The sequence below is a fragment of the Cherax quadricarinatus genome, chromosome 10 (genome assembly GCF_038502225.1).
Source record: "Cherax quadricarinatus isolate ZL_2023a chromosome 10, ASM3850222v1, whole genome shotgun sequence".
NCBI classification, from domain to species: Eukaryota; Metazoa; Arthropoda; class Malacostraca; order Decapoda; family Parastacidae; genus Cherax; species Cherax quadricarinatus.
In genome coordinates this window covers 14,518,929-14,541,372 of record NC_091301.1, presented here as the reverse complement: position 1 = coordinate 14,541,372, position 22,444 = coordinate 14,518,929, and the positions used below count along the sequence as shown (strand labels likewise).

Genomic DNA, 22,444 nt, shown 5'->3' with positions numbered 1-22,444 from the left:
CTTGTTCTGTGTAGATGTGGAGGGGGATAAGACTGGAGGACCAGCTATATCATTTTGAAGGATGAGCTGGAGCAGTGAGCTACGTGCATCCTAGCTCCCTCATTTTTTGCTGTTTTGTTTATAAGAGTTCCTTGTCGCAGTCTTGTCTTTCTGCTGGCGCTGTCTTGTCGTTCTGCTGGCGCTGTCTTGTCCTCCCGCTGGCGTTGTCTTGTCGTCCTGCTGGCGCTATCTTGTCCTGCTGGCACTGTCTTGTCGTCGTGCTGGCGCTGTCTTGTCCTGCTGGTGCTGTTTTGTCCTGCTAGCGCTGTCTTGTCCTCCTGTTGGCGCTGGCCTTTTCTCCTGCTGGCGCTGTCTTGTCCTGCTGGCGCTGGCTTTTCCTCCTGCTGGCGCTGTCTTGTCCTGCTGGCGCTGTCTTGTCGTCTTGCTGGCGCTGTCTTGTCCTGCTGGCGCTGTCTTGTCGTCCTGCTGGCGCTGACTTGTCGTCCTGCTGGCGCTGTCTTGTCCTCTTGCTGGCGCTGTCTTGTCCTCCTGCTGGCGCTGACTTGTCGTCCTGCTGGCGCTGTCTTGTCCTCCTGCTGGCGCTGTCTTGTCCTTCTGGCGCTGCCTTGTCCTCCTGCTGGCGCTGTCTTGTCGTCCTGCTGGCGCTGTCTTGTCCTCCTGCTGGCGCTGTCTGGTCCTCTTGCTGACGCTGACTTTTCCTCCTGCTGGCGCTGTCTTGTCGTCCTGTTGGCACTGTCTTGTCATCCTGCTGGCGCTGTCTTGTCGTCGTGCTGGCGCTATCTTGTCGTCGTGTTGGCGCTGTCTTGTCGTCCTGTTGGCACTGTCTTGTCATCCTGCTGGCGCTGTCTTGTCGTCGTGCTGGCGCTATCTTGTCCTATTGGCGCTGTCTTGTCCTGCTGGCGCTGTCTTGTCCTGGTAACGCTGTCTTGTCCTGTTGGTGCTGGCCTTTCCTCCCGCTGGCGCTGTCTTGTCCTGCTGGCGCTGGCTTTTCCTCCTGCTGGCGCTGTCTTGTCGTCTTGCTGGCGCTGTCTTGTCCTGCTGGCGCTGTCTTGTCGTCCTGCTGGCGCTGTATTGTCCTGCTGGGGCTGTCTTGTCTTGCTGGCGCTGTCTTGTCCTCTTGCTGGCGCTGTCTTGTCCACCTGCTGGCGCTGACTTGTCGTCCTGCTGGCGCTGTCTTGTCCTCCTGCTGGCGCTGTCTTGTCCTTCTGGCGCTGTCTTGTCCTCCTGCTGACGCTGACTTGTCGTCCTGCTGGCGCTGTCTTGTCCTCCTGCTGGCGCTGTCTTGTCCACCTGCTGGCGCTGACTTGTCGTCCTGCTGGCGCTGTCTTGTCCTCCTGCTGGCGCTGTCTGGTTCTCCTGCTGACGCTGACTTTTCCTCCTGCTGGCGCTGTCTTGTCGTCCTGTTGGCACTGTCTTGTCATCCTGCTGGCGCTGTCTTGTCGTCGTGCTGGCGCTGTCTTGTCGTCCTGTTGGCACTGTCTTGTCATCCTGCTGGCGCTGTCTTGTTGTCCTGCTGGCGCTGTCTTGTCATCCTGCTGGCGCTGTCTTGTCATCCTGTTGGCGCTGTCTTGTCCTGCTGGCGCTGTCTTGTCCTCCTGTTGGCGCTGTCTTGTCCTGCTGGCGCTGTCTTGTCCTCCTGTTGGCGCTGGCTTTTCCTCCTGCTGGCGCTGTCTTGTCCTGCTGGCGCTGTCTTGTTCTGCTGGCGCTGTCTTGTCGTCATGCTGGCGCTGTCTTGTCGTCCTGCTGGCGCTGTCTTGTCCTGTTGGCGCTGTCTTGTCCTGCTGGCGCTGTCTTGTCGTCCTGCTGGCGCTGTCTTGTGCTGTTGGCGCTGTCTTGTCGTCTTGCTGGTGCTGTCTTGTCGTCCTACTGGCGCTGTCTTGTCGTCCTGCTGGCGCTGTCTTGTCCTCCTGCTGGTGCTGTCTTGTCCTCCTGCTGGTGCTGTCTTGTCCTGTTGGCGCTGTCTTGTCCTGCTGGCGCTGTCTTGTCGTCTTGCTGGCGCTGTCTTGTCCTGCTGGCGCTGTCTTATCTTCCTGCTGGCGCTGTCTTGTCCTGCTGGCGCTGTCTTGTCCTGCTGGCGCTGTCTTGTCGTCCTGCTGGCGCTGTCTTGTCCTGCTGGCGCTGTCTTGTCCTCCTGCTGGCGCTGTCTTGTCCTGCTGGCGCTGTCTTGTCGTCCTGCTGGCGCTGTCTTGTCCTCCTGCTGGCGCTGTCTTGTCCTCCTGCTGGCGCTGTCTTGTCTTGCTGGCGCTGTCTTGTCCTGCTGGCGCCGTCTTGTCGTCCTGCTAGCGCTGTCTTGTCTTGCTGGCGCCGTCTTGTCATCCTGCTGGCGCTGTCTTGTCATCCTGTTGGCGCTGTCTTGTCCTGCTGGCGCTGTCTTGTCCTCCTGTTGGCGCTGTCTTGTCCTGCTGGCGCTGTCTTGTCCTCCTGTTGGCGCTGGGTTTTCCTCCTGCTGGCGCTGTCTTGTCCTGCTGGCGCTGTCTTGTTCTGCTGGCGCTGTCTTGTCGTCATGCTGGCGCTGTCTTGTCGTCCTGCTGGCGCTGTCTTGTCCTGTTGGCGCTGTCTTGTCCTGTTGGCGCTGTCTTGTCGTCTTGCTGGCGCTGTCTTGTCGTCCTACTGGCGCTGTCTTGTCGTCCTGCTGGCGCTGTCTTGTCCTCCTGCTGGTGCTGTCTTGTCCTCCTGCTGGTGCTGTCTTGTCCTGTTGGCGCTGTCTTGTCCTGCTGGCGCTGTCTTGTCGTCTTGCTGGCGCTGTCTTGTCCTGCTGGCGCTGTCTTATCTTCCTGCTGGCGCTGTCTTGTCCTGCTGGCGCTGTCTTGTCCTGCTGGCGCTGTCTTGTCCTGCTGGCGCTGTCTTGTCCTCCTGCTGGCGCTGTCTTGTCCTCCTGCTGGCGCTGTCTTGTCGTCCTGCTGGCGCTGTCTTGTCCTCCTGCTGGCGCTGTCTTGTCCTCCTGCTGGCGCTGTCTTGTCTTGCTGGCGCTGTCTTGTCCTGCTGGCGCCGTCTTGTCGTCCTGCTAGCGCTGTCTTGTCTTGCTGGCGCCGTCTTGTCGTCCTGCTGGCGCTGTCTTGTCCTGGTGGCGCTGTCTTGTCCTAGTGCTGGCGCTGTCTTGTCCTGCTGGCACTGTCTTGTCCTCCTGCTGGCGCTCTCTTCTCCTGCTGGCCTGTCTTGTCCTCCTGCTGGCGCTGTCTTGTCCTCCTGCTGGCGCCGTCTTGTCCTCCTGCTTGCGCCGTCTTGTCCTCCTGCTTGCGCTGTCTGGTCCTCCTGCTGACGCTGACTTTTCCTCTTGCTGGCGCTGTCTTGTCGTCCTGTTGGCACTGTCTTGTCATCCTGCTGGCGCTGTCTTGTCGTCCTGTTGGCACTGTCTTGTCATCCTGCTGGCGCTGTCTTGTCGTCCTGTTGGCACTGTCTTGTCGTCGTGCTGGCGCTGTCTTGTCGTCCTGTTGGCACTGTCTTGTCATCCTGCTGGCACTGTCTTGTCGTCGTGCTGGCGCTGTCTTGTCGTCCTGTTGGCACTGTCTTGTCATCCTGCTGGCGCTGTCTTGTTCTTCTGGCGCTGTCTAGTCATCCTGCTGGCGCTGTCTTGTCGTCCTGCTGGGGCTGTCTTGTCCTGCTGGCGCTGTCTTGTCCTGCTGTTGGAGCTGTCTTGTCCTACTGGCGCTGTCTTGTCCTCCTGTTGGCGCTGGCTTTTCCTCCTGCTGGCGCTGTCTTGTCCTGCCTGCGCTGTCTTGTCGTCTTGCTGGCGCTGTCTTGTTCTGCTGGCGCTGTCTTGTTCTGCTGGCGCTGTCTTGTCGTCCTGCTGGCGCTGTCTTGTCCTGCTGGCGCTGTCTTGTCGTCCTGTTGGCACTGTCTTGTCATCCAGCTGGCGCTGTCTTGTCGTCGTGTTGGCACTGTCTTGTCATCCTGCTGGCGCTGTCTTGTCGTCCTGCTGGGGCTGTCTTGTCCTGCTGGCGCTGTCTTGTCCTACTGGCGCTGTCTTGTCCTGTTGGCTCTGGCTTTTCCTCCTGCTGGCGCTGTCTTGTCCTGCTGGCGCTGTCTTGTCGTCCTCCTGGCGCTGTCTTGTCCTGCTGGCGCTGTCTTGTCGTCTTGGTGGCGCTGTCTTGTCTTGCCGGCGCTGTCTTGTCCTGCTGGCGCTGTCTTGTCGTCCTCCTGGCTCTGTCTTGTCCTGCTGGCGCTGTCTTGTCCTCCTGCTGGCGCTCTCTTGTCCTCCTGTTGACGCTGTCTTGTCCTCCTGCTTTCGCTGACTTGTCGTCTTGCTGGCGCTGTCTTGTCTTCTTGCTGGCGCTGTCTTGTTCTCCTGCTGGCGCTGTCTGGTCCTCCTGCTGACGCTGACTTTTCCTCCTGCTGGCGCTGTCTTGTCGTCGTGCTGGCGCTGTCTTGTCGTCCTTTTGGCACTGTCTTGTCATCCAGCTGGCGCTGTCTTGTCGTCGTGTTGGCACTGTCTTGTCATCCTGCTGGCGCTATCTTGTCGTCCTGCTGGGGCTGTCTTGTCCTGCTGGCGCTGTCTTGTCCTGCTGTTGGAGCTGTCTTGTCCTACTGGCGCTGTCTTGTCCTCCTGTTGGCTCTGGCTTTTCCTCCTGCTGGCGCTGTCTTGTCCTGCTGGCGCTGTCTTGTCGTCCTCCTGGCGCTGTCTTGTCCTGTTGGCGCTGTCTTGTCCTGCTGTTGGAGCTGTCTTGTCCTACTGGCGCTGTCTTGTCCTCCTGTTGGCTCTGGCTTTTCCTCCTGCTGGCGCTGTCTTGTCCTGCCGGCGCTGTCTTGTCCTGCTGGCGCTGTCTTGTCCTCCTGGCGCTGTCTTGTCCTGCTGGCGCTGTCTTGTCGTCTTGGTGGCGCTGTCTTGTCTTGCCGGCGCTGTCTTGTCCTGCTGGCGCTGTCTTGTCGTCCTCCTGGCTCTGTCTTGTCCTGCTGGCGCTGTCTTGTCCTCCTGCTGGCGCTCTGTTGTCCTTCTGTTGACGCTGTCTTGTCCTCCTGCTTTCGCTGACTTGTCGTCTTGCTGGCGCTGTCTTGTCTTCTTGCTGGCGCTGTCTTGTTCTCCTGTTGGCGCTGTCTGGTCCTCCTGCTGACGCTGACTTTTCCTCCTGCTGGCGCTGTCTTGTCGTCCTGTTGGCACTGTCTTGTCATCCTGCTGGCGCTGTCTTGTCGTCGTGCTGGCGCTGTCTTGTCGTCCTGTTGGCACTGTCTTGTCATCCTGCTGGCGCTGTCTTGTCGTCCTGTTGGCACTGTCTTGTCATCCTGCTGGCGCTGTCTTGTTCTTCTGGCGCTGTCTAGTCATCCTGCTGGCGCTGTCTTGTCGTCCTGCTGGGGCTGTCTTGTCCTGCTGGCGCTGTCTTGTCCTGCTGTTGGAGCTGTCTTGTCCTACTGGCGCTGTCTTGTCCTCCTGTTGGCTCTGGCTTTTCCTCCTGCTGGCGCTGTCTTGTTCTGCTGGCGCTGTCTTGTCGTCCTGCTGGCGCTGTCTTGTCCTGCTGGCGCTGTCTTGTCCTGTTGGCGCTGTCTTGTCCTGCTGGCGCTGTCTTGTCATCTTACTGGCGCTGTCTTGTCCTGCTGGCGCTGTCTTGTCGTCGTGCTGGCGCTGTCTTGTCGTCCTGTTGGCACTGTCTTGTCATCCAGCTGGCGCTGTCTTGTTCTTCTGGCGCTGTCTTGTCATGCTGCTGGCGCTGTTTTGTCGTCCTGCTGGGGCTGTCTTGTCCTGCTGGCACTGTCTTGTCCTGCTGTTGGAGCTGTCTTGTCCTACTGGCGCTGTCTTGTCCTGCTGTTGGAGCTGTCTTGTCCTACTGGCGCTGTCTTGTCCTCCTGTTGGCGCTGGTTTTTCCTCCTGCTGGCGCTGTCTTGTCCTGCCGGCGCTGTCTTGTTGTCTTGCTGGCGCTGTCTTGTTCTGCTGGCGCTGTCTTGTCGTCCTGCTGGCGCTGTCTTTTCCTCCTGCTGGCGATGTCTTGTCCTGTTGGCGCTGTCTTGTCCTGCTGGCGCTGTCTTGTCGTATTGCTGGCGCTGTCTCGTTCTGCTGGCGCTGTCTTGTCATCCTGCTGGCGCTGTCTTGTCCTCCTGCTGGCACTGTCTTGCCCTCCTGCTGGCGTTGTCTTGTCCTGCTGGCGCTGTCTTGTCGTCTTGCTGGTGCTGTCTTGTCCTGCTGGCGCTGTCTTGTCGTCCTGCTGGCGCTGTCTTGTCCTGCTGGCGCTGTCTTGTCCTCCTGCTGGCGCTGTCTTGTCCTGCTGCTGGAGCTGTCTTGTCCTTCTGGTGCTGTCTTGTCGTCCTGCTGGCGCTGTCTTTTCCTCCTGCTGGCGATGTCTTGTCCTGTTGGCGCTGTCTTGTCCTGCTGGCGCTGTCTTGTCGTATTGCTGGCGCTGTCTCGTTCTGCTGGCGCTGTCTTGTCATCCTGCTGGCGCTGTCTTGTCCTCCTGCTGGTACTGTCTTGCCCTCCTGCTGGCGTTGTCTTGTCCTGCTGGCGCTGTCTTGTCGTCTTGCTGGTGCTGTCTTGTCCTGCTGGCGCCGTCTTGTCGTCCTGCTGGCGCTGTCTTGTCCTGCTGGCGCTGTCTTGTCCTCCTGCTGGCGCTGTCTTGTCCTGCTGCTGGAGCTGTCTTGTCCTTCTGGTGCTGTCTTGTCGTCCTGCTGGAGCTGTCTTGTCCTCCTCCTGGCGCTGTCTTGGCCTCCTGCTGGCGCTGTCTTGTCGTCTTGCTGGCGTTGTCTTGTCCTCCTGCTTGTTATGTCTTCCTCTGTATGTTTTCCTGTGGCGTCCTACTTGTTCTTACGTTGTCCTCCGTCTTCTGTCCGTCCCATTTTGCCAGCCCGCCCACCCGTCCTCTTCCCCCTACCCGCCCACCCGTCCTCATCCCATGCCCGCCCATCCGTTCCCTGCGCGCCAAACTCCTCTGTCATACCCGGGCATCGCTTCGTTCTTTCTTACATTATGAGTTAGTTTTATGCGGGTATGGTGGCCAGGTTTATTGTCACTTATGATGTTTTAAAGATTATATTCGCTTCTCTCAAGAGAAGCCTACAGGAAATCTTGTATTTTCTCAAGACTAAGCCGCTAGTTGAAGACTTACTTAGATTTTAAAACTCTCAGTGGCAACTCTTGCGTCCGGTGTGTGAGGGTTTGTGTGTGTGTGCGTGTTAAGGGTAGTAGTGAGTAGTGTGGTTTAGCGGGTGTTGTGGTGAGGATGGGTAGTGTGAACGCTGGTGATAGTGTGTGTGTGGGGGGGGGAGGATGGAGCCAGCTGTGGACGCCGACTATAGCTGGTTTTGGAGCATCAACCGCCAGATGGAGTCGTACAAGTGACATAGAGTGTTGGTGTTTTAGCAGATGTTAGGAGCATGACACATGCACTCAGACGCGGGGAGCAGCAGGCAACATCTGGCGAAGTACCTTCTTTACCTCCTCCTCCTCAAGTCTCCACAACTATTCTCATGTGTTCTTTATCTTGTCATTAAGACGTGTTGAGAGTGTATCAACAAGTACAGTGTCACCATGTGGAAACATGTGGTGATGGAACAAGTACAGTGTCACCATGTGGAAACATGGTGATGGAACAAGTACAGTGTCACCATGTGGAAATGTGGTGATGGAACAAGTACATTGTCACCAGGAATGTAGAAACATGTGTTAAGGGAACAAGTACAGTGTCATAATGTGGAAACATGTGGTAATGAAACAAGTACAGTGCCACAATGTGGAAACATGTGGTGATGGAACAAGTACAGCATCACCATGTGGAAACATGTACTAATGGAACAAGTACAGTGTCATCATGTGGTGGAACAAGTACAGTGTCATCATGTGGTGATGGAACAAGTGCAGTATCATCATGTGATGGAACAAATACAGTGTCACAATGTGGAAACATGTGGTAATGGAACAAGTACAGTGTCACCATGTGGAAACATGTGGTGATGGAACAAGTACAGTGTCACCATGTGGAAACATGTGGTGATGGAACAAGTGCAGTGTCGCCATGTGGAAACATGTGGTGATGGAACAAGTGCAGTGTCGCCATGTGGAAACATGTGGTGATGGAACAAGTGCAGTGTCGCCATGTGGAAACATGTGGTGATGGAACAAGTACAGTGTCACCATGTGGAAACATGTGGTGATGGAACAAGTGCAGTGTCGCCATGTGGAAACATGTGGTGATGGAACAAGTACAGTGTCACAATGTGGAAACATGTGGTAATGGAACAAGTACAGTGTCACCATGTGGAAACATGTGGTGATGGAACAAGTACAGTGTCATCATGTGGTGGTGGAACAAGTACAGTGTCACAATGTGGAAACATGTGGTGATGGAACAAGTACAGTGTCATCATGTAGTTGTGGAACAAGTACAACGTCACTGTGTGTGCACGAAGGTTGTGTCTGTATATCACATGGAAACTGTTCATTTATAGTCATGGATGGTGTTGCCAAGTGATCATATGATGTCTTTATAGTGTTTGTTTAGTGTGTTGCTCTAGTCTATACTACACTGACAAGTGTCTAGACGTGCACTGGTTGTCAGATGACCAGTGTAGTATGGTTGTTAGGTAGCGAGTGTAGTATGGTTGTTAGGTAGTAAGTGTAGTGTGGTTGTTAGGTGGTGAGTTTTGTGTGGTTGTTAGGTGGTCAGTGTTGTGGTTGTGAGGTGGTGAGTGGAACATTCACTAGTATTCTAGGAAAGTACAATGCCTGACGTGGTGCTATTGTGACATCCGAGCGGTGTGTGAACAGAAAGAATTCACCTCCGGAAGCAACTCTGGGTCAACTAAAAAGCTTCACTTAGGAGAGGAACATTATAAGGTCGGGATCAATCCTGTACCATTGTTACACCTGTGTCAAGGTTATTAAGGATGCAGGCAGTAAGAGTTGGTGGGACCATGTGGATTACTCCAGGGTGGGGCATCACAAGGAGCTATGTGGGTTACTCCAGGTTGCGGCATCACCTGGGGGTATGTGAGTTACTCCTGGCTGGGGCATCACCTGGGGGTATGTGAGTTACTCCAGGCTGGGGCATCACCAGGAACTATGTAAGTTACTCCAGGCTGGGGCATCACCAGGAACTGTGTGAGTTACTCCAGGCTGGGGCATCACCAGGAACTGTGTGAGTTACTCCAGGCTGGGGCATCACCAGGAACTATGTGAGTTACTCCAGGCTGGGGCATCACCAGGAACTATGTGAATTACTCCAGGCTGGGGCATCACCAGGAACTATGTGAGTTACTCCAGGCTGGGGCATCACCAGGAACTATGTGAGTTACTCCAGGCTGGGGCATCACCAGGAACTATGTGAGTTACTCCAGGCTGGGGCATCACCAGGAACTATGTGAGTTACTCCAGGCTGGGGCATCACCAGGAACTATGTGAGTTACTCCAGGCTGGGGCATCACCAGGAACTATGTGAGTTACTCCAGGCTGGGACATCACCAGGAACTATGTGAGTTACTCCAGGCTGGGGCATCACCAGGGTGAAAACCTGTTTGGTGTCGACCTCAGTAAGTGTAATTACTTCTTTGAATATGTGGGTGCGGGGCGAGGTGACCTCCAACACTCAGGTGCTCTTACCTTTGTGTAGTGACACCGATTACTTTATCTAATTTGCCTTTGAACTCCTGTGTGGAGTCAGGCCTGTGTGTGTGTTCACTGCTGCACTCCTCTCCTTTACTCTGATGAGATGCTTCGCCACGTCTCAGTGGTTCACTCTCTGTCTCCCCCCACCTCTCCCTCTCTCTCTCTCTCTCTCTCTCTCTCTCTCTCTCTCTCTCTCTCTCTCTCTCTCTCTCTCTCTCTCTGTATATTGTGCATATGCCTGAGTGTTCTGTATATCATTCTTCATGTATCGAGGGACATGATCGCTACCTTGTCCTCATAGACGAGTGATAACGCTGTATCCTCAACCCAAGAACCCGGGTTCCACTCCTGCAGGTGTTGTTCAAACTCTTGGCTCACCTCTGTATATGGAGTGAAGAGGGCTAAGTGGGTGTGAGTGAGGGGGTTGGACCACATGGGTCTGGAGGGTGGGTGGGAGGGGTCAGTAGACACCTGTGGAGGGCAGGGAAGGCCAATGGGGAGAAAATAGTGTGAAGGTCGGGCAGGACTGACCCACGCAAAAAAACAACCTCAACATCCCTATCCCATAAACAAGATTATTCTGTGTGTGTGGGGCTGCCCTGTTCTGTGATGAACACTGTGTAGCTGCTCTGGTCTAAGCTGAACACTGTGTAGCTGCCTTATTCTATGATGAACACTGTGTGTAGCTGCCCTATTCTATAATGAGCACTGTGTGTGTAGCTGCCCTGTTCTATGATGAACACTCAGTGTATGGGTGCCCTGTTCTTTGATGAACACTGTATCTGCCCTGTTATATGAACACTCAGTGTCTCTCCTGTTCTATGGTGAACACTGTGTGTGTAGCTGCCCTGTTATATGAACACTCAGTGTGTCTGTCTGTCCTGTTCTATGATGAATACATTGTGTGGGGCTGCCTTGTTCTATGATGAACACTGTGTGGCTGCCCTGTTCTATGATGAACACTGTGTGGCTGCCCTGTTCTATGATGAACACTGTGTGTGGGGCTGCCCTGTTCTATGACGAACACTGTGTGGCTGCCCTGTTCTATGATGAACACTGTGTGGAGCTGCCCTGTTCTATGATGAACACTGTGTGGGGCTGCTCTGTTCTATGATGAACACTGTGTGGGGCTGCTCTGTTATATGATGAACACTGTGTGGGGCTGCCCTGTTCTATGATGAACACTGTGTGGGGCTGCTCTGTTCTATGATGAACACTGTGTGTGGGGCTGCTCTTTATATGATGAACACTGTGTGTGGGGCTGCTCTGTTATATGATGAACACTGTGTGTGGGGCTGCCCTGTTCTATGATGAACACTATGGGGCTGCCCTGTTCTATGATGAACACTGTGTGTGGAGCTGCCCTGTTCTTTGATGAACACTGTGTGGCTGCCCTGTTCTATGATGAACACTGTGGGCTGCTCTGTTCTATGATGAACACTGTGTAGGGCTGCCCTGTTCTTTGATGAACACTGTGGCTGCCCTGTTCTATGATGAACACTGTGTGGAGCTGCCCTGTTCTATGATGAACACTGTGGGCTGCTCTGTTCTATGATGAACACTGTGTAGGGCTGCCCTGTTCTTTGATGAACACTGTGTGGCTGCCCTGTTCTATGATGAACACTGTGTGTGGCTGCCCTGTTCTTTGATGAACACTGTGTGTGGCTGCCCTGCTCTATGATGAACACTGTGTGTGGGGCTGCCCTGTTCTATGATGAACACTGTATGTGGGGCTGCCCTGTTCTATGATGAACACTGTATGTGGGGCTGCCCTGTTCTATGATGAACACTGTGTGTGGGGCTGCCCTGTTCTATGATGAACACTGTATGTGGGGCTGCCCTGTTCTATGATGAACACTGTGTGTGGGGCTGCCCTGTTCTATGATGAACACTGTGTGTGGGGCTGCCCTGTTGTGTGTTAAATGGTGAGAACACCACTAGTGTCTTGTTTCATATGGGAACAACAGCCAGGTATATTTCCCTGTCATATTCCATCACACAGGATGTTGTTTCCTACATCAAGTGTGGAAATGTGTCAGCCAGAGCTGGAAGACTTGTGTTAGCCTGGCTTATGAGTCCACTACCACCACAATCACCACCACCCACCACCACAATCACCACCACCCACCACCACAGTCACCACCACCCACCACCACCCACCACCACAGTCACCACCACCCACCACCACCCACCACCACAGTCACCACCACCCACCACCACCCACCACCACAATCACCACCACCCACCACCACAGTCACCGCCACCCACCACCACCCACCACCACAGTCACCACCACCCACCACCACCCACCACCACAATCACCACCACCCACCACCACAGTCACCGCCACCCACCACCACTCACCACCACAGTCATCACCACCCACCACCACCCACCACCACACTCACCACCACAGTCATCACCACCCACCACCACAGTCACCACCACCCACCACCACACTCACCACCACAGACATCACCACCCACCACCACAGTCACCACCACCCACCACCACAGTCACCACCACCCACCGCCACAGTCACCACCACCCACCACCACAGTCAACACTACCCACCACAGTCACCATCACCCACCACAGTCACCACCACCCACCACCACAATCACCACCACCCACCACAGTCACCACTACCCACCACCACAGTCACCACTACCCACCACCACAATCACCACCACCACAATCACCACCACCCACCACCACAATCACCACCACCCACCACCACAATCACCACCACCCACCACCACAATCACCACCACCCACCACCACAATCACCACCACCCACCACCACAATCACCACCACCCACCACCACAGTCACCACCACAGTCACCACTACCCACCACCACAATCACCACTACCCACCACCACAATCACCACCACCCACCACCACAATCACCACCACCCATAAACAGGAGGGATCATGGGAGACTCGACCCAGCACTCATCACATTCTCATTTTAAAACATCAGTTTTGAACGTTTTGCTCAACGTCACTTTTGTAATCTTTCATATTTTTCTTCAAATCTTGTCTGTTTTCCTTAAGTTCGGTAAAACTAAGTCTTCCAGTGGGCCACTGACAACAGTATTATATTCAGTGAGTACAAATTTCAGTTACCCCTTGGAAGAATAGAGGAAATAACAAGATCAGAGTACAAGACAAACTCAAACCGTTCAGTAGAACGTAAATCAGATTTTAGAGCCAGAGAGTGATAGTGTCAGAAGATCTCACGTTCAAGGAGCACAACATTGTTGTTATCCCACGATAAGTTGGATTACTAGAACCTTCAGAACAAGAGATTCTCTGCCTAGGCAGTGATCGCTATTTTCAGTATACTTGTTCTCTCTGTGCTGGTACTAACGAACCCCTTCAAGGCAGGCGAAGTTGCTGAGCTGGAAAATGTACAAAGAACTTTGACAGCTCTTACAAACTTCGTCAAGCATCTAAATTGCTGGGAGTACTTGAAGTCCACGGGAATGAATGTACTCCTTAGAACGTAGGCGAGAAAGATACATTATAATCTACTTCTGAAAGATAATTCAGAGATTGGTACCAAATCTGCACACCGAAATAGCTGCTTAAGAGGCTCTGCAGACGGTTGAATATTCTTCCAGTGAAGAGCAGAGGAGCGATGGGCACACAAAGAGAACTCAATAAGTGCTGAGGGACCACGAGTCTTCAACGCTCTTCCTTCATGCATAAGGGACATTAATACACTCCTAGCTTCTTCAAGAAGAAACGCCACAGATTCCTCAAAACAGTTCTTGATCAACCGTGTTGTGTTGTGTTGCATACATTGGAATGGGGGCGGTAGGCACTAACAACTTGATTGAACAAACCAGCAACCTGGAGGCCTAGTCTGGCACCGGGCCGCGGGGGCGGTGACCTGGAGTCTACCTGGAGGTTATTCCGGGGATCAACGCCCCCTCGGCCCGGTCCACGACCAGGCCTCCCAGTGGATCAGGGCCTGATCAACCAGGCTGTTACTGGTGGCCGCACGTAGTCCAACGTACGAACCACAGCCCGGCTGATCCGGCACTGACTTTAGGTGTCTGTCCAGCTCCCTCTTGAAGGCAGCCAGGGGCCTATTGGTAATTCCCCTTATGCTTGGTGGGAGGCTGTTGAACAGTCTTGGGCCCCGGACACTTATGGTGTTTTCCCTTAGTGTACCAATGGCGCCTCTTCTTTTAATTGGGGGTATTTTGCATCGCCTGCCCAGTCTTTTATTTTCGTAGGGAGTGATTTCTGTGTGCAGATTCGGAACCATTCCTTCTAGGATTTTCCAAGTGTAGATTATATCTCCCTCCTGCGTTCCAACGAGTACAAGTCAAGTAAGTGCTTCCAAGCGTTCCCAGTAGTTAAGGTGCTTGACAGAACTTATACGTGCAGTAAAGGTTCTCTGTACACTGTCTAGATCTGCAATTTCACCTGCTTTGAATGGAGATGTTAATGTACAGCAGTATTCCAGCCTAGAGAGAACAAGTGGCTCCAGTTAAACTCCAGGTAGATAATGTCTGTCAGTAAGGCGGCCGAGGAAGACTATTAAATGTACAAATTTCAACTTTTACCTCTCTTGGTTACCTGTAGATCACCTGTAATCCCTTCCGGAGGTCACCGCCCCCGCGGCCCAGTCAAAAAAACCAAGCTTTCTGGTTGCTGGCCCGATCGGCCAGGCTTTTAGTACCCGCCGCCCGAATTCCATCGTATGTACAGCAGCCTGGCTGATCAGGAAACAGTTTGAGGAATTTTTCGAGTTCGCTCTTGAAGACAGCTAGGAATCTGTTGGTAATCCCCCTTATGCATGAAGGGAGTGTGTTGAAGAGTCGTGGTACCTTTAGACTTATTGAGTCCTCTCATTGTATCTGATGCTCCCATGCCTTTCATTGAAGCTCTGGTGCTTGACGGAGTTTATATGAGCTGCGAAGGTTCTCCACATTTTCCAGTTCTGCAATTTCACATGCTAAGAAGGGGGCCGTTAGTACACAACAATGTTCCAACCTAGACAGAACAAGTGACCTGAAGAGTGTCATCATTGGATTGGTATCTTTTGCTCTAAAAGTTCTAATTTTCCCACCTATCTTTGTCTTTGCGGTTGTGATAATGACATTGTTGTGCTTCTTGAACATGAGATCTGTCATTATCACTCCCAGGTCTCTCACATTAGACTTACTCTTTACTGGGTGATTTGAGTTTGTCTTATACTCTGATCTTGTTTTATTTCCTTAGTCCATCGATATCGGAAATTTGTCCTCATAAACATCATTTTGTTGTCAGTATCTCGCTGGAAGACTTCGTTGATATCAGTTTGGAGGCTCTCATATTCTAGTATCGTCTGCAAAAGTTGATACAGTACTATGGTTTATGACCTTGTCTGTCATATATGAAAATAAGAAAGAAATATGGGGAGAGTAGTGTGCTTGACAAACAGAACTGTACACTAGCAGCCACTAATTTCACTGCTTACTATTACTCTTTGGGTTCTCTTAGGAAGTTAAATATCTATCTATCCACCTTTCCAGTTATTCCTTCTGTGCACATTTTGTGTGCAATTGCCCCATTGTTTCACATGTCGAAGACCTTTGCAAAGTCGGTGTACACTACATCTGCATTTTCTCGTCTTCTAGGGTATCTAGAATCATGTAATGGTCCAGCAGTTGAGAAAAACAAGTAAGAGCTGTTCTGAACCATGCAGCTGATAAGTCTATGTGGCTGGTAACATTACTTCTGAAAACTCTTTCAGAAATCTTGATAATTTGGGATTTCAGCGCCATCTGTCTATAATCTTTATTTTTTGCAATCGCAAAGACTATTACTAGTCACTGTGTCGTGATAGGTCACTATAGTTGCCAGTTGAAGCAACGGCATGCGTTTCAATTTACTGTCAAGATACACTGAGGCTTCACCCGAGTTGGAAATGATGGATCATTTAAAAAAGTGAGTTGGGGCAGCAGCAGCAGCGTCCTGTCACGACCGTGGCCCACTGGAAACATTTCTCCCTCAAACCCTTGTGATGCCGGATCCAGTTCTGCTTGATCTCAACTCTGTTTTTACGAATGTAAAATGTGAGTGATCTAAATTGATGTGATGTTAGGATGGTGTGTTGTGTGCAGTGATGTGATGTTAGTATGGTGTGTTGTGTACAGTGATGTGATGTTAGTATGGTGTGTTGTGTACAGTGATGTGATGTCAGTATACACTGCAGGGGATTATTTACTAACAGGCCCTTGGTTGTCTTCAAGAGCGAGCTAGACAGACACCTAAAGTCAGTACCTGACCAACCGGGCTGTGGTTCGTACGTTGGTTTGCGATGAGACCGGCAGTAACAGCCTGGTTGAACAGCCCTTGATTCATCGCGAGGCCTGGTCATGACCGGGTCGCAAGGGCGTTGACCCCCGAACACTCTCCTGGTAGGGAGTAGTGGGGAAGTCGTCAAGAGGAAACTGAACAGGTATCTCCACCAGATGCGAGATCAACCAGGCTGTGTTGGATATGCGGGTCAGTGAATTGTACAAGGGACCAGTGAATTGTCCAGGACGGACCGAAAGTCCTCCAAAGTTTCCTCTACGAATTGTGGAATGTTTGAATTGTTCCGACGACTGTATTGTGGATTAGTTGTGAAGTGTTCCAGTTATGGTATTGTGGTTTAGTTGTGAGAATGACTTAGCTCTGCTGTTAGTTGTGAGAATGACTCATTATTATGATAAATGAAGCGCTAAACCTACAAGGGTCATACAGCAGAATGACTCTTAGCTCCACCGTTTATAATCTGGTTGAGTCGGGTGACTCCGATTCGTCACAGACCAAACATGTTCGTTACGTCACACAGCACATTGGATATCGTTGGCAGCAGCAACCGGGTAATGGGAGTGTTATCGAGTACCGAGGCGCCGAGGGATACTGGGGGGGGGGGGTATTTGTCAGTCTTACCAGAGTATTGGTTAAGTAAGGTGTTAGTAGTGTCTTGTTCATACTTGTGCTGAATGCTGCCGTTCTCAGTCCTCTCCTGGGAAGAACAGCGAGGGATACTAATATATTGACCGCCTCTTAACACCTGCCTCTCCTCACCTTCTATTAAAAGCAAATGTGAAAACTGGAAACATTCATTGAAGATGTCTCGCCACTTTTTTTTTTTAATACAGTTCCCTACAATTTTATTTACTGATATACGTGTACTTGTATAGTTCATTTAGTTGTCTTTGTAGTTTCATAGGTCGTGGCCGCGCCTCTTATCTTATCGACCGGCTTTACTGATTCCCTGAGCGTCATGGCTCGATCATACCTGCTCTTGACACTAAGCGATGTGATCGGCTTATCATTCAGTGTAGTGTCAGTGCTTGGTACATGTCGTGTAGTGCAACTCTACTATTATGTCTTAAAAAAAGTGATTTTTCGTGATGCAGTTTTCCTGGAAGTGAAGAAACTGCAAGTGAGAAATTGAAGACTTATCGCTGCATTTTTTTTTGGGTTTCGTTTACAGAGTTGTGTTACCGAGACGAGGGTAATATGTAATGTTGGTGAGTGTTGGTGAGGAGGGAAGTGAGGTTACTGCACATACTGCAACACCAGCATGATGAGGCTGCCTCACTCGCCCCTCCTTCATTACCTCACCTCTCAACACCACCGAACAACTCGGTAGAGGCAACAAACTGACCTCATGGACCTTGGACCTTTTTACAAGTGATTGTAGGCCTTGGGAAGTTGCTTCTAAGGTCATTGCAGACAAAATGCGCACGTAAATATTGGTGCTTCATGCAAGTGTTGGTGGACCTTCTTACGTGTGGAAGATAGGCAGAATTTTATGAAATATTATGTGTGATTTAATATATAATATAGAAAGAACAAGTGATTTGAATATTATTAAAGACATTAACGCAAGTGAAGTGTTTATCTCTAGTAAACGTGAAGTAGTGTGAATATCAACAAGTTTTGGTGTTAGGTGCTACTTGAGGGCTCTCTAGCCCTTGAGTAGTGTGTGTGTCACTCAAGGCAGTGGTCCTGAGTGACACTCAAGATGACGTCTACGCTGCGAGGGTACCTAACCCTCAAGCGTAGTGGCTTCAGGAAGAAGAAGGAGAGGATGGGCGTGGGCATGTTGTTTGACGGTGTGACGTTGGTCTCAACGTCACCAGTCACACTCCTCGCTCACAGGTACTCCAGGTCATTCCAAGACCTCCAAGAACTCAAAGACCTCGGTTACGACACCGACACCTTCACGATCACCACGGTAGGTCTTGACTTGCGTTCTTCAGGTGCTGAGAATGAAGGGGCTCGGGACGGGGGTGGTTTCAGAACAGGAAAATGCATGCAGTACGTACGCATCATACTTTTTTAAGGTTTGGTGAAACTGTCCAAGGCGCCATGGGACTGAGGATGATAGGCTGTAGACATTTTTTTTATATTAATTCATAGCCTAGTTAAAGTTTCTGTGGATGATTTTGCTGTAAAATTAATGCCCTGGAGCTCTTGGTTTGGCCGGAGTAAGGAACACTGCAGCAGGCCTACTGGCCCATGCGAGATGTGGAAGAGTTTGAACCAGACGTTATTGAATTATAAGATTCTTAGTGTGGTACTGGCTGTGTTGTGCACAGAATTGTTAATGGAGCGTCACCATTGTATTCTGTTCAAAAATTACCATCTTCGTTATCACTGGAACTTTATAATACGTTTGTGCACACTGCTTGTGGAGAAAGGTGCTCTGGAGTACTAGCTAAGGATGTACTCTGGAGTACTAGCTGATGATGTACTCGAGTATTGGCTGAGGTTGTACTTTGTAGTTCTGGCTTTAGACGTACTCTGGAGTACTATGTACTCTGGACTGCTGGATGAGGACGTATTCTAGCTGAGTGTCACAGTAGATCAATCGTTCTTATGTAGCCATCACAGCAATCAAGAAAATGTCACTTGTTCTACCGTTAACAGGAAGAAACGGAACTGGTAGCGAGTACTAACGGAGCACCTCGTTTATCTGACCCTCCTGTTGCATATGAGGACGGTGTTCCGTTCGTGTTCATATGTATTGTTGTGATGTATGTTGCTTACAGTGTAGTTGATGGTGACATGTTGCTAATGGTTGATGTGATGAATGTTGCTTACATCATACACTACAGCACACACTTATCTCCTACATCATACACTACAACATACACTATCTCCTACATCATACACTACAACATACACTATCTCCTACATCATACACTATCTCCTACATCATACACTACAACATACACTATCTCCTACATCATACACTACAACATACACTATCTCCTACATCATACACTACAACATACACTATCTCCTACATCATACACTACAACATACACTATCTCCTACATCATACACTACAACATACACTATCTCCTACATCATACACTACAACATACACTATCTCCTACAGATCGAGAACGCTTTTCCTTGTGGGTTTACATAATTTGTCAGAATTTCTTAATTTTCCGCTTCTGTCTTAATCTTTATTGCCTTTCTGTTTCTCATTTACCCCCTCGTTTCTACACGTTTCTCAGTAGTAGGTTGGTAGACAGCAACCATCCAGGGAAGCACCACCCTCCTATCATAAGAGTAAAACGTTGGTAGTAGGCTGGTAGACAGCAACCATCCAGGGAAGCACCACCCTCCTATCATAAGAGTGTAAAACGTTGGTAGTAGGTTGGTAGACAGCAACCATCCAGGGGAGCACCACCCTCCTATCATAAGAGTGTAAAACGTTGGTAGTAGGTTGGTAGACAGCAACCATCCAGGGGAGCACCTCCCTCCTATCATAAGAGTGTAAAACGTTGGTAGTAGGTTGGTAGACAGCAACCATCCAGGGGAGCACCACCCTCCTATCATAAGAGAGTAAAACGTTGGTAGTAGGTTGGTAGACAGCAACCATCCAGGGGAGCACCACCCTCCTATCATAAGAGTAAAACGTTGGTAGTAGGTTGGTAGACAGCAACCATCCAGGGGAGCACCACCCTCCTATCATAAGAGTGTAAAACGTTGGTAGTAGGTTGGTAGACAGCAACCATCCAGGGGAGCACCACCCTCCTATCATAAGAGTAAAACGTTGGTAGTAGGTTGGTAGACAGCAACCATCCAGGGGAGCACCACCCTCCTATCATAAGAGTAAAACGTTGGTAGTAGGTTGGTAGACAGCAACCATCCAGGGGAGCACCACCCTCCTATCATAAGAGTAAAACGTTGGTAGTAGGTTGGTAGACAGCAACCATCCAGGGGAGCACCACCCTCCTATCATAAGAGTAAAACGTTGGTAGTAGGTTGGTAGACAGCAACCATCCAGGGGAGCACCACCCTCCTATCATAAGAGTGTAAAACGTTGTTAGTAGGTTGGTAGACAGCAACCATCCAGGGAAGCACCTCCCTCCTATCATAAGAGTGTAAAACGTTGGTAGTAGGTTGGTAGACAGCAACCATCCAGGGGAGCACCACCCTCCTATCATAAGAGTAAAACGTTGGTAGTAGGTTGGTAGACAGCAACCATCCAGGGGAGCACCACCCTCCTATCATAAGAGTGTAAAACGTTGGTAGTAGGTTGGTAGACAGCAACCATCCAGGGGAGCACCACCCTCCTATCATAAGAGTAAAACGTTGGTAGTAGGTTGGTAGACAGCAACCATCCAGGGGAGCACCACCCTCCTATCATAAGAGTGTAAAACGTTGGTAGTAGGTTGGTAGACAGCAACCATCCAGGGGAGCACCACCCTCATATCATAAGAGTAAAACGTTGGTAGTAGGCTGGTAGACAGCAACCATCCAGGGGAGCACCACCCTCCTATCATAAGATTAAAACGTTGGTAGTAGGTTGGTAGACAGCAACCATCCAGGGAAGCACCTCCCTCCTATCATAAGAGTAAAACGTTGGTAGTAGGTTGGTAGACAGCAACCATCCAGGGAAGCACCACCCTCCTATCATAAGAGTAAAACGTTGGTAGTAGGCTGGTAGACAGCAACCATCCAGGGAAGCACCTCCCTCCTATCATAAGAGTAAAATGTTGGTAGTAGGCTGGTAGACAGCAACCATCCAGGGAAGCACCTCCCTCCTATCATAAGAGTAAAATGTTGGTAGTAGGCTGGTAGACAGCAACCATCCAGGGGAGCACCACCCTCCTATCATAAGAGTAAAACGTTGGTAGTAGGCTGGTAGACAGCAACCATCCAGGGAAGCACCTCCCTCCTATCATAAGAGTAAAACGTTGGTAGTAGGTTGGTAGACAGCAACCATCCAGGGAAGCACCTCCCTCCTATCATAAGAGTAAAACGTTGGTAGTAGGCTGGTAGACAGCAACCATCCAGGGAAGCGCCTCCCTCCTATCATAAGAGTAAAACGTTGGTAGTAGGTTGGTAGACAGCAACCATCCAGGGAAGCACCTCCCTCCTATCATAAGAGTAAAACGTTGGTAGTAGGTTGGTAGACAGCAACCATCCAGGGGAGCACCACCCTCCTATCATAAGAGTAAAACGTTGGTAGTAGGTTGGTAGACAGCAACCATCCAGGGGAGCACCACCCTCCTATCATAAGAGTAAAACGTTGGTAGTAGGTTGGTAGACATCAACCATCCAGGGAAGCACCACCCTCCTATCATAAGAGTGTAAAACGTTGGTAGTAGGCTGGTAGACAGCAACCATCCAGGGGAGCACCACCCTCCTATCATAAGAGTGTAAAACGTTGGTAGTAGGCTGGTAGACATCAACCATCCAGGGGAGCACCACCCTCCTATCATAAGAGTAAAACGTTGGTAGTAGGTTGGTAGACATCAACCATCCAGGGGAGCACCACCCTCCTATCATAAGAGTAAAACGTTGGTAGTAGGTTGGTAGACATCAACCATCCAGGGAAGCACCACCCTCCTATCATAAGAGTGTAAAACGTTGGTAGTAGGCTGGTAGACAGCAACCATCCAGGGGAGCACCACCCTCCTATCATAAGAGTGTAAAACGTTGGTAGTAGGTTGGTAGACAGCAACCATCCAGGGAAGCACCACCCTCCTATCATAAGAGTGTAAAACGTTGGTAGTAGGCTGGTAGACAGCAACCATCCAGGGGAGCACCACCCTCCTATCATAAGAGTGTAAAACGTTGGTAGTAGGTTGGTAGACAGCAACCATCCAGGGAAGCACCTCCCTCCTATCATAAGAGTAAAATGTTGGTAGTAGGTTGGTAGACAGCAACCATCCAGGGAAGCACCTCCCTCCTATCATAAGAGTGTAAAACGTTGGTAGTAGGTTGGTAGACAGCAACCATCCAGGGGAGCACCTCCCTCCTATCATAAGAGTGTAAAACGTTGGTAGTAGGTTGGTAGACAGCAACCATCCAGGGGAGCACCTCCCTCCTATCATAAGAGTGTAAAACGTTGGTAGTAGGTTGGTAGACAGCAACCATCCAGGGGAGCACCTCCCTCCTATCATAAGAGTGTAAAACGTTGGTAGTAGGTTGGTAGACAGCAACCATCCAGGGGAGCACCTCCCTCCTATCATAAGAGTGTAAAACGTTGGTAGTAGGTTGGTAGACAGCAACCATCCAGGGGAGCACCTCCCTCCTATCATAAGAGTGTAAAACGTTGGTAGTAGGTTGGTAGACAGCAACCATCCAGGGGAGCACCACCCTCCTATCATAAGAGTGTAAAACGTTGGTAGTAGGTTGGTAGACAGCAACCATCCAGGGGAGCACCTCCCTCCTATCATAAGAGTGTAAAACGTTGGTAGTAGGTTGGTAGACAGCAACCATCCAGGGGAGCACCTCCCTCCTATCATAAGAGTGTAAAACGTTGGTAGTAGGTTGGTAGACAGCAACCATCCAGGGGAGCACCTCCCTCCTATCATAAGAGTGTAAAACGTTGGTAGTAGGTTGGTAGACAGCAACCATCCAGGGGAGCACCTCCCTCCTATCATAAGAGTGT

The 22,444-nt window shown here is 51.0% G+C and overlaps 1 protein-coding gene across 4 annotated transcripts in view; it reads left to right on the top strand.

Annotated features, from left to right (window-relative positions):
- Positions 1-22,444, top strand: part of step (cytohesin steppke) — a gene marked incomplete at its 3' end in the record, with an annotated part of 586,727 nt that overhangs the window by 375,435 nt on the left and 188,848 nt on the right. The window contains 2 exon segments of one of the 4 annotated variants that reach the window (XM_070083664.1): positions 7,101-7,133; positions 17,012-17,758. In XM_070083664.1, the coding sequence (XP_069939765.1) occupies positions 17,546-17,758 (213 nt within the window). 4 annotated transcript variants of the gene reach the window in all.